The sequence below is a fragment of the Capsicum annuum genome, chromosome 5, assembly GCF_002878395.1.
Source record: "Capsicum annuum cultivar UCD-10X-F1 chromosome 5, UCD10Xv1.1, whole genome shotgun sequence".
Classification (NCBI taxonomy): Eukaryota; Viridiplantae; Streptophyta; class Magnoliopsida; order Solanales; family Solanaceae; genus Capsicum; species Capsicum annuum.
Window position 1 is genome coordinate 20,992,792 of NC_061115.1, and position 12,689 is coordinate 21,005,480.

At 28.9% G+C, this 12,689-nt stretch overlaps 2 protein-coding genes across 2 annotated transcripts; one reads left to right on the forward strand and one right to left on the reverse strand.

Annotated features, from left to right (window-relative positions):
* The first annotated feature begins 3,105 nt into the window (after window positions 1-3,105).
* Window positions 3,106-4,810, forward strand: LOC107870411. Its single transcript, XM_016716938.2, has 6 exons — window positions 3,106-3,250; window positions 3,349-3,478; window positions 3,569-3,744; window positions 3,823-4,117; window positions 4,213-4,379; window positions 4,478-4,810. The coding sequence occupies exons 1-6, from the start codon at window positions 3,226-3,228 to the stop codon at window positions 4,627-4,629; spliced, it is 945 nt and encodes a 314-aa protein (XP_016572424.2). The 5' UTR covers window positions 3,106-3,225; the 3' UTR covers window positions 4,630-4,810.
* A 652-nt stretch (window positions 4,811-5,462) lies between these two features.
* On the reverse strand, window positions 5,463-7,095 carry LOC107870410 (homoserine kinase). Its single transcript, XM_016716937.2, has one exon. It carries the CDS (start codon window positions 6,922-6,924, stop codon window positions 5,797-5,799), a length of 1,128 nt encoding a protein of 375 aa, XP_016572423.1. The 5' UTR covers window positions 6,925-7,095; the 3' UTR covers window positions 5,463-5,796.
* Between the last annotated feature and the right edge of the window lie 5,594 nt (window positions 7,096-12,689).

Here is a 12,689-nt window from a genome sequence, read left to right on the forward strand (position 1 = left end):
TCACCTTAAGCTTTAGGAAACCACCTCTCTAGGGTTGGGAAATTAAATTTAAGATTTTTAGACCTAAAATATGGCTGAAGCTGATTTAAATGTCATTAGAATTTTCGCTACAGGAAAATTCCGTTTCATCCCGAACAGTGCTCACTAAAATAGTCATAACTTTTTACTTTGAATTTGAGTTGAGGAATGGTTTGTTGCGCTGGAAAGAGGACTCGGAGATCTTTGATTTGGTAAGTAGTGGAACCCCTAACTCCTTATATTATATGAGATATGGTCGTTTGAAATTAGCCCTAATAGAAACCCATATCGAAATTGTATCGAAAAGAAAGTTCTAAACTTAACTATGTGTTAGGGATATTGTACAACCTTAATTCATCCTAAAAGAACTTTAAAACTAAAGTATTAATATTAGAAGTTACGAATAATTAAATTCTTCGAGCTTGAGTCTATCAAGACACATCCGAATGCTAAAATCTTCGTCGAAAAATTCGAGGTGACATATCAAATAAAATATTTGCTATTTTGGACCCAAGTTAATATTGAGGAATGAATTTTCATGAATTTATTATGGATAATTTAATAACAACAAAATGGGTCGTTATAGAGATGAGCAATTTAATTGTAATACAAAACATTATCAATCAAAGAGTGTGAATTGTCGATGATATTCAAAGTTTTAATGCATTTTTTTAATTTGAATTTGAATTTGTATATTTTAAGACTCTTTAACTTTTTCTTTATTAGACATAAGTTAAATAAACTTCATATATTGTTATATGAAATTGTATATTATCTTATTGATTAAAAATTTACTATCCTTGATTGAGTAAGTGTCAAATTTGCTAAGTTTCTTATATTTTCTTACATTTGAAAACAATCTTCATAATATTATTAAACAATTGATAATACCACTACTGAAAAATATAGTGAATATAAAATTGATTCTTTAACAATTGCGTTTCCTAGTATTTAAGAAATGAAATTTTCTGCAGTTTAGCCAAAGCATCTTTAAAACTTCTGTTACACATGTTAGTGACATTTAATTTGTGGCGCTGTAATAAAACATGTAAAGTGAAATATATAAAATTAAAAGAATATCTAAGTATAAAATAAAGAGATAATTACATAACTTAGCCAATATTGACTTCTAATTACTTTATTTAGTCTAATTTCAATTAATTACAATTCATAGCCTCCTCTTACCTATTAATTTTTCATAATTACAATTCATAATCTATCTTATGTATTTTTTTTTTCTCTATTTTCTATTAATTTTCTTTTTTTTTCCTTTTTCATTTTTTTCCTTATATTTTTTTTTCCTTTTTTTCGTTTTCTCTTTCTTTTCTTTTTTCAATTTTTCCGTTTTCTTTTTTTTTCTTTTTCTTTTTTTCCTGTTTATTTTCTCCCTTTTTTAATTTTTTCTCTATTTTCTATTACTTTTTCTTCATTTTTTCTATTCCTTTTTTTGTTTTCTCTTTCTTTTTTGTTTTTTTTCTTTTTCGTTATCTTTTTTTCTTTTTTTCTTTTTTTTTTCCTGTGTCTTCTTTTCCTTTTTATTTTTATTTTTTTGTATTTTATTTTTTTCTCTATTTTCTATTATTCTTCTTCTTCTTTTTTGTATTTTTTCTCCTTTTTTTTCTTTTTTTTTTTCATTTTATTTTTCTTCTTCTTTTTATTTGCGCGAACTAGCAAAAATAAATACAAGTGTGAATTATAAAATATAAATACAAAAGGCGAATTATAACATACAAATACAAGTGAGAACTGTAAAATACAAATACAAATGCGAACTATAACATATAGATACAAGTGTGAACTATCATTTGTATTTTTAATTATTGAAAAGGAATGCTTTATTTTTTTTTTACGAATATTTGTTTGTATTTATTTATACGAGTTGTATTTATTGATACAAATAAATACAATTCAATTTTTTATAAAAATAGAATATGTATTTGTATTTTTAAAATCATTGATTTCATTTGTTTGTAATTGTATTTGTATCAAGTGATATTTATTTATTTACAAATACGAATAATAATTTTGACATACAAATACAAAACGGTACATTTGTATCAAATGATACATTGCATATTTATATATTTTAGAATCAAAAAAACATAATTAATGCATTTACTTATTTGTATACAAATACAAAACAGTTCTTTAAAATACAAGTGCGAATTATATAAAATATAAATGATGGTGCAAACTAACAAATACAAATACAAGTGTGAACTATAAAATATAAATATAAACGCGAACTACAAAATACAAATACAAACGCGAACTTTAAAATACAAATACAAATATAGTTTTATTAATGAATACAAAAATATAAATGACGATTTGACTACAAATAGATAAACAATTATGGTATTTACGTTGTCATCAATGAGTTGTGATCGAGTAGTTATATTTTTTAAAAATACAAAAAATATAAAATAGAACAAAAAAATGATAAAGAAAATAAGTACAAAAAAAAAAACGAGAGATAGAAGAGAGAAAAAAATATATAAATGTAGGAAAAATTAGAAAAAAAAAAGAGGAAAACACGAAAAAGAAAAAATATGAAAAAAATAAAAAGAAAAAAAAATGACAGTATTTTTGGCAAAACTAAATATGTAGTGTATTTATGTTTTTATGAATACGGACCACTAAGTAAAAGTGAATACAACGACTGTGAATCGAATACAACAGCTAAATGGTACTATATTTATATTCTACATGAATACAGACTATTGATAAAATCGAATACAGCGGGCATAAATTAAATACAGCGGCTATAAATGATAATTATGTAAAATATGTCTATAAAAGGTGAGTTTTCCGACAAAATGCAGCTATTTTTGAAAGATTATTCTATTTTAAAATAGGCTAAGAAAGGAAAAGATGCGGTGTAACTAGAAAACATTAGGATTAATTAACTTATAGAATCTGGTAATAATCAACAAAGAATAGAGAAAATAGCGGAGTGCAACAACGTAGAGTGTGAATATGAACTTGAAACTTCCATTTGGAACTTTGGAATGTTATGTTATTGTAAACAGAAGAAACATACAAAAATCCAGCTTAAGCTAAGGATAACTTTTTGGGAGAGGCAATTCAGTTTTTGAATTGTGAATTGTGATTCATACTATATATACATAGAAAAAATAACAGACCGATGATTGTATTATAGACTTGAAGATAAGGCAATAATATAGTAATAACTAATATCTGGTCATGGCAGATTTCAACAGAGAAGATGGTGAGATCTTATGGATTAAAAGCTACTATAGAATATATTTCAACTCATTCCGAATATATGTTCTAATGATGCGTCATACTAACAACATTTTGTTGCAGGAGTTTCAACATCCGTTTCAGAAACACCACCTACGCATTACACAATCAAAATTCAGTCACTTTCTCTTCTGAAAAAGAACAATATAGAGAAATACACCTCTCCTTTCTTTGAAGCTGGAGGATACAAATGGTGCAACTTTATCCTACTGGAATCAAATTAACATCACTAGTACGTACTCTCTTGAGTTTTAAGTCTGTAACGGTTGATTGGGTTGTGCAGGAAGTTGGTGTTTCATCCAAATGGAAACAAAAACAAGAATAAAGCAGGGAAGCATGTTTCTGTGTATCTGATGATGGCGGAGGCAACCTCAATTGCACCTGCAGGTTGGGAGGTCCATGCTGTTTTTCGTCTCTTCTTGCTTGACCACAACAACGACAACTACTTGGTCCTCCAAGGTATCTGCTCTTACATCTACTTAATTTCTTCTTTAACACGTGAGAAAGAATCAAGTCCTCTAAATACAACGACGACAGATACATCTACTGAAAAGGGAAGACGATTCCATGCTACGAAGGTGGAATGGGGATTTGATCGATTCATGAGTCAAGAAGCTTTCAACAATCCAGAAAATGGGTATGTTGTAGATGACACATGTGTCTTAGGAGCAGAGGTTTATGTATGTCAAGAAAAGTTCCGAGGTAGAGAAGACCGTTTCTCCATGGTGAAAGACCCCATTGCCTATAAGCACACCTGGAAGATCAACAAGTTCTCTGCTCTTACTGCAGATTGTGAAGACTCTAAGACCTTCATGGCAGGAGAACATAACTGGTAGTCTCTCACTTCCTTTTTCAAAATGTTTGTAACTTAAATATATGTATATACATCATGGCTATCCGTGTGCGTGTATGTATAAACTAAAACAGGAAGATACAATTATACCCCAAGGGCAAAGGGAGTGGCACAGGCAGCCATCTATCACTATACTTGGCATTGGCAGAACCAAGCAGCCTTTCTCAGAGTAGTCAAATATATGCAGATTTTACATTGCGTATCCTTGACCAACTTAATGCCAAACATTACATAGGCAAAGGTAAGATAATTAGCAGTAGTACAGTACTATTAAGTATTGAAAAGATTAAAAGAGCATTATTTTCATGTCATCATCACGTATACTACTTTTGGTTGCAGCCAACTATTGGTTCAGTGGATCACAGACGTTTTGTGGATGGCCAAGATATATATCAATTGGGTATTTCAGTATGCCTGGAGCAGGCTTTCTGGTCAAAGACGCCTGTGTTATAGAAGCTGAAGTCACTGTGCATGGGACTACTACTAACTAATGTTGTGCTCTAATAAGTATATAGAATTGATAATGACACCAATAAGGTTTCCTCTTCTGTTTAGACAGAACAGATAGACGGAAATTCAAGTCACAGTCTCATTCTGACAAACTAATCTGCTTGTATCATTATGCCAATTTGGCATGCCATGCTAATAAACCTAATATTCTTTCTCGTACTAGTTAAGCAAATGAAGTACTACTATTTGGTATCTGGTATTATAGGACCAGCAAAGTTGAATAAGAAACTAGTCTTTGTTACAAGAAAAGGAAGATCCAGATTCTCTATGTTAAAATTTGTATATCAAACCAGTGATAAGGGAATATAGAGAATTAAATTTTGTTGGGACAAATGAAAAGGAAAAAGAAACAACCAAGTTGGTGTTTTACACGTAAAAAGCATGAAATAACACAAATAATTCATCTGCTGCAGATTTACTACATAGCTCTGCAATGCACTGAAGCATTCATTATTTTTGTCAGTAAAGCCTTCTTTGTGACTCTCTTTCTGTAACTATACGTGTTTCTACACCAATAGATGATTCTCAGTGGTTGATCGATTACATAGACAATGTGTAATTACATTGGTAGTGTACGGCTCGTGAGTAGATAAGATTGGTTCTGACAACTATAATCAGCAAGTTGAAGAATCAAGTAATAAGCTCATGGAAACATAACTCCTCATGACATGGAATAGGTATTGCAAAGATCACAATGAACTTTCAAAAGGAAAACAGACTAACTTGTTCAAAATTGCAAGTGACCTTCAACATACTGCAAAACAAGTATTGAGCAAAAAGCTTACTAGAAAGACAAATCAACATAGCCTGTCCATTGACAAGTAAGCCATGTCAAAATGGCAACTTCAAACTGTTTTATTTGATGAGTAATTAGGTAAATTCTGAAACAACTACAACATGCTAAGTGTCATCTCACAAGTGGGGTCTGGGGAGCTGAGGCAAAGAGGTTCAAGAAAACCATTTCAAAACCTATTTGAAAAAACTACGTGAAAGAAGCTTGGACAACTAAATGCATACAAATTCCTACATATCATCTCACATAGCATGATGAATTCACATAGCAAAAAGATATATAGGATTCATACAACTAATACCAAACTCGTTTGGAATTGAGGCGTAGTTGATTGATTGATTGATGGATCCGTCGATCATCTTAGATTGCTACTAACAAGCCGAGCACCAACCGGATCAAGCTTCTTCACCATAGCCAAAGCTTTCAAATTCCCTTCCTTCATAAACGCCTCCACCATTCTCTCACCAATCTCTCTCCCTTTCTCCTCCTCATCCGTCACCGCCACCAAAGTAGGTCCCGCTCCACTTATCGTACAACCAAACGCCCCAGCCTCCAATGCCGCCTTCTTCACTCCCTCCATCCCCGGTATCAATGGCCCCCTCCTCGGCTCCACAATCTTATCAGACGACAACGCCTTCCCTAACCCCCTCGAATCCCCTTGCAGTATAGCTGCCACCAACGCCCCCGCCTGACTACAATTCCATATATGATGCGACATTGTCACCTCAGGTGGCAATGCGGCCCTCATCTTCTTCGTTGGAGCCTCAAACTCAGGATTCACAAGCACGAAGAACAAATCCTTATCATACGGAAACTTCAACGGAATCAACTCCAACGGATCATAACTCCTCACCAAAACAAATCCCCCCATTATCGAAGGCGCTATATTATCAGCATGATAACCCGAAACCTTCGTTTCCGACTCCAACCCAGCAAGAACAAGCTGATCAACACTCAATTTCCTACCAAAAATCTCATTCACCGCCACGGCAGCCGCAGCAGCACTAGCAGCACTAGACCCAAGTCCACTACCCAACGGCAACCCTTTCTCAAGGGAAATCGAAAGACCAACAGACTGCACATTCAACATCTTCATAACACAAAAAGCAGCAATTCCAGCACAGTTATGCAACGGATCTTTAGTCAACCTTCCATTGTCTCCATTAATATTAGAAATCAACAGTTGTCCAGGTCTAACATTCGGGTCAATTTTAAGCGTGATAAAGTCTCCTATACCATCGACTGCACAACCGAGGAAGTCGAAGCCAGGACCGAGATTGGCGATCGTGGCGGGGGCGAAGGATTTGACGGAAGTGAAAACGGGCTCGGGTTCGGGAATGGTGATATGGGTATGGGTTTTTGAAGAGACGGGGGAAGGGCAAAATCGGAATTTGAGATTTATGAAGTTGTTGGAAATGGGGTAAGAAGGAGAAATGGGGCTGAAATTGTTGAATTTGATGGGAGATTGATAGGTAATAGCCATTGAAAATGTCAGAGCTAGAGAACAAGGGTGGAGGGTTTTTTGTTACAGTGGTGATTCAAAGATTTAATAGACTAATCACCAAACTAATAGTGGGTTTTGGTGTAGAAGAAAATGTTATTTTTATATTTGATTGATTAAAAATTTTTGAATTTTTCCTATTTTCGAAAATACTCAATAACATCAATAATAACTTAATATATATTTTTTCATAAAGAGGTTTTGGGAAAAGTAGAGAATGTACACAAACATTATTCCTACCTCACACTGTTTCAGATAGATTCTCGAATCAAGAGACAAATAGTCTAAAACAATCAAAAAAAAATAAATATATATATATATATATATGTGTATATATATATATATATGAATAACAAATAGTTATTTATGCAGAGTCAAGATTCCGGTATTTACTTTACCGGCAGAAGACACAAACCAGTAGGGGTGAGCTTTCGATATTCGGTTCGATATTTTTAAAGTTCTGGTTCAATAATTCGATAATTGGTATTTGAACGTAGTACCACGTACCATACTTATAAACATCGGTTCGGTAATTGGTAATACCATATTAAAGTTGGTGATGTGCAAATGTACGTTTAAACTTCAAAGAGTATATTTAATAGAAATCCTATTTAGTATTCTTTTTGTTGCTATTTATATTATATTACCAAGGTGCAAGAGATTTTTTAGGATGAGTATACTATTGTCTATTGGGATTGGTTATATATTCATACATACATATAATTCGATATCCGGTAAATACCGAAGAGTAAACGGTATTAACATCCTATACTAAACTCAATCTCAAATACTGAAATATTAAAATTTTACTCCCAAATACCATATCAAATATCGAATTATCGAGTACCAATTATCAAATTTTTTTATTCAATTCGATAATTCAATTTTCGATAATTTATGCTCAGCCCTACAAACCAGTGCTCCTTTTACTATAATCTCATTTTAATGTCAGGGACTTTAATATTACTTTGGCGAAATGATGAGATGGATCTTCGTATTTGTTTGAATTTGTAATGTGGATATTATTTAAAAAAAAAAAAAATTAAGGAGAAATTTTTTTATTTCACTCGCTTTCAAATGCATGCAAACATGCGTTTTTTCAGCTAAAAAATTTAATGCAATATATGTATCAAAAGTATTAAAAATATTATGTTTTAATGGATTAAATAATTTAAATAACTAAAAAATAAATAAAAATATTCAGATTATAAATTCAGACAAGTACGAAGGTGTATCTGATCATTTTGTCTATTACTTTAGAAAGTGATCAAAAGGGTCATTTGGTGAAAGTGGGATGAGTAAGGGATAATGATTGCATTGTGAGATATATGTTAGGAATGGATCGGTGATTGACCCGTTTATATATTAGTTTAATTTATTAATTTAATTTGTTAAAATTTGGATTGATTTGCAGTTTAAATTAATTTTTAAAAAGTTTGTTAAAATATTTTTAAAAAAAAACAGTTTAATTTGATATATTATATAAAAAATAATTTTATTCAGCACTCAAAAATTTATAAAATAATAAATAAAGCGGTTAAAACTTAATAAAAAAAAAGGGCAAAATTCAGAAATAACATACTTATTTCCTTAATTATGAGTTTCATAGCAACAGTTTCATAATTACACAATATAGCAAGTTGTATTTTGTATTTTATATTTTTGCAAACTGTTGCTACAAAAATATAAATACATATGATTTTTACTGCCCTTATGATCGATATGTATTTTGTATTTTTGCAAACTGTTGCTACAAAAATACATATACATATAAATACATATGTTACAAAATGTAATTTGATAAAAGTGTTGTTATTTTTTGTAATTTAATACTTAAATATGTTATTTTATGTATTTTTTCCTCAAAAAAATTGCAGATTGAGTTATAGCCAGTACCTAACTCCTCTTGACCCAAAAAAAATTGAATTGGATTGGGCCTTAACATGATTATTAGCTTGACTCATTTTAATCAATTCAAATTTGGTAAATTTCATATTTACAATTGTGAAAATTATTTTGAATATACTTTTTAGATTGTAAATTACAAGTTATAGCATGACTTTTCATCAATTACTAGACTTAAGAAATAATTACAAGTTATAGCAACTTTTGCGAAAAACATATTTTAATTAAATTTTTTGATTTTTTTTAATATTTATTATTTGTGTTATTTTCTTATATTTAGCATTTAACATTTATCAATCTTAATTAAAGATCTTGGATAATTATGGCAAGTTAAGGTATCAATATTTTTTTAATAATTAAATATCAAATTTTTTCACAATTTAAGGAGTTATATATGGTAAATATATTCTGTAAAGTTAAGAACTGATTTCATACTTATTATTAAATTGAATAATTAACTTGATTATACACTTTTTCATATTTTAATGTCTTTAATTACCAATAGAAGTCTTATATTTTTATCTTTTTTAACTTCTTTTTTCCTTCTTTTTTACCCTTTTCTACAGAGCATCACATTTTACGGTAGCTATACATCCAAAACATATGCAAGATCTTTAAATTTTTACCAAATATCAATAAAAGTCTTTATCTCATTATTATTCACTCTTTTCAACTTATGTTTCCTTCTTTTGAGTATGACTATTGGTTTCCAACATTCATTCACCCTTGAGCTTGGTTTAATATCTTAAACTTTTTTTTTATTTTCTTCAGACAATGTCCGAAAAATTAAGTTTGGTTATACCCCTAGTAGGAAAAGCCCTAAAATTATACAATAAAATAGTCTGATTAATCTTTCAAGACCTCGTTTCATTGTCTTTATTCATTTAGTTTGTTATTGGTATTATGTTATTGATATTTGTGCAAATATCATGTATTACCCAATTTCAAATGTTTGTTATTAATGAAACGAGCAATATTACTGCGCTTATAAGGACAAATGACGAGGTCCTTTAATGTATCATTAGTACTTAAAAGAGTCATCGTGCTATCTTCATCACCAGCTTCACGGTTATTCAAGTAATTAACATCTCTAACATACTCTGTAATTATTGTCCAATCCCTTATGAACACATCTGCTTCAACAGTAAATCTGAAAAATGAAAAACAAATAGACAAATGAAGCATCCCATATTAATCATACACAGTAAAAATTCAACATTTGTTCAAGTACATACCCCTCTTTGGGATAAAAACAATCATAAGTTGTGGTCATTCACCTTGTTTCATCATGTTCTTGCACAAATCTAAAGTTTCGGTATCATCTTTACATAATACCTGGAGTTGAATAACAAAAGCATTAAGATATGAAACAAACAATTCAAAGATCATGCTAAGAAACTTGAACCTTTTTTTCTCCAAATAAAAGGTCTATCTAAAATTTCTCCTTTTAACGTTTTATATATTTTTCACCGAGGGCATACTAAGTTGCTAAATAATATTATCTCCTTGTGAAAATTTTGAGCATCACAGGGAAGGCAACGTATCCATGTAAAACACCCCATTTCTTTTCATCAAAAAGACTTGAAAATTTTTTATTGAGCATGTATGAATGTCACAATACTTTTTTATCTTAAAAATCTTTGGTTTGTTAATTCTTGAAGAATGAAGAAACAACGTATAGTCCCACACGACACAAATCAAATAGTAATTGTTAAATTAAAAAAAATAAAATTAATACTCAAAAAATAAATACCCAATTTACATACAAATATAATATCCAATTAAATACACTAAAAATATACAATCATTTTTACCTGCTTGCACTTGACCTTTTAGTTCTAGAATGTAACAATAGAGAATTGAAGAAACACAGAAAAATAGAGAATTGAAGAAATACAAAAAAATTAATCTTTAAATTCACTTTGAATGAAAAATATCCATTTTCATAAAAAAAAATTAACAAACTTGACGAATTCCATCTCCCTCTATGACGTATCATGATTGAATACAAATTAACAAAATTCATAGTTGTTATCAAAAGAAATACTTATTTTTGCTTTTCTTTCAAATTATAATCCTCAGCAATTTGTTGACGCCGAAATTATGATATTTTTGTTTACTGACAGAAATTAACTGTGTACAAAGAGGAAGGTAGTGTATGAGGATGGAAACTCTTAATGCAAGCAGTAAAATAGGAGAAAAAATAATGGTTAAAGGGATTTGGGGTGGATAAAGATCAGTAATTAAGTTTAACTATATTTAAGGAAGGTAAATTGTATGTTAATTGTATTAAATCTTAATTTTCCTTTTTCATTAATTACTTTTTTTTATTTTCAACAAAACAAAAAAACTTTTTTTATATATATTTTTTTAAAATGAAAGTTGCTATAACTTGAAAACTTAAAAGTTTTGCTATAACTTGTAATAACTAATCTAATAAGTTTATATAGTTAATTTTCCCTTTACAATTCATAGACAAAATAAATGATAGTTTTATGTATATATATACAAAAAGAAGAAAAAGTTCATAACAACAAAAAGAGATAAAAAAATAGAAATTTTAATTTAATAAATGTCTTTAATCTTCTCCAATTTTCTATTTATTTATCTGATATAACAGATTAATAAATATAAATTTATGCGTTAATTACTCCCTCAAAAATTGATAATTTATTTTAAAAAAATTGTGATCTACAGGAGAAAGTTGGTAATTCGTGCATACAAAATTCTGGTATATACGATTTACGCAAATTATTTTTTTACTTGAATTTATTTACTGAAATCCTTTTTTGAATCTAATACACAATAAAATATGATTCAGTTTCAACATAATGATAATTGATTTTATTATTGGTTTAAATTAGATTTTCGAAATTGAATGCACAATATAAACTTCAAAAACTTTCAAATTGTCAATTTTGTAATTACTATTATTTTTGTATACAATAACTTCAATTGTAATTTTATGTTTCAATTTTCATATTCAATTTTTATTTTTCGTAATTTTGATTTTTTTTCACAGAAGTTGTTAAAAGGTTATAATCCTTGTTTGTGTTAGTGTTTTTTTTTTTCTAAATCCCATTTGTAATTGCAATTTGTGTGATATATTCATTCATTACTCTACTGCATATTTCATAATATACAATTGACGGACTTTTAATATTTTTTTATGTATATCTATTAATAGTATATTTGAATTTCTGTATATCTGTTAACATAAATTTGTAACTGTATTTGTTTATCTATTTTAAAGGTTACAAAGATTATTTTTATTATTTGTATATCTATTGTTTGTATATCTGTATATTAGTTTACATAAATTTAATATTTGTATATCTGTTGTTTGTATATCTATATATACATATATGCAAATGAAGTATACATATATTCAAATCAAAACTATTGTTTATTGTTTGTATATTTGTATATACAAATTTGAATGTTGTTTGTAAGAGATATTGCAAACGAAATATACATATATTCAAATCAAAATTATTGTTTATTATTTATATATCTGTTGTTTGCATATCTGTATATACAAATTTGAATGTTGTTTGTAAACGAAATATACATACAAATGAAATATACACATTTGTATATCTGTTGTTTGTATATCTGTATATACATATATGAAAACGAAATAAACATATACATATATGTTTATTATTTGTGTATCTGTTGTTTGTATATCTGTATATATAAATTTGAATGTTTTACACAATAACAAATTTAAATGCATATGCATATATGCACTCTAAATCTGTATATATCTACATATGCATTATTCTTCAAAATGTTTATGTGAAAGTTAACTGTATATACATATATGTAAATTGTATATA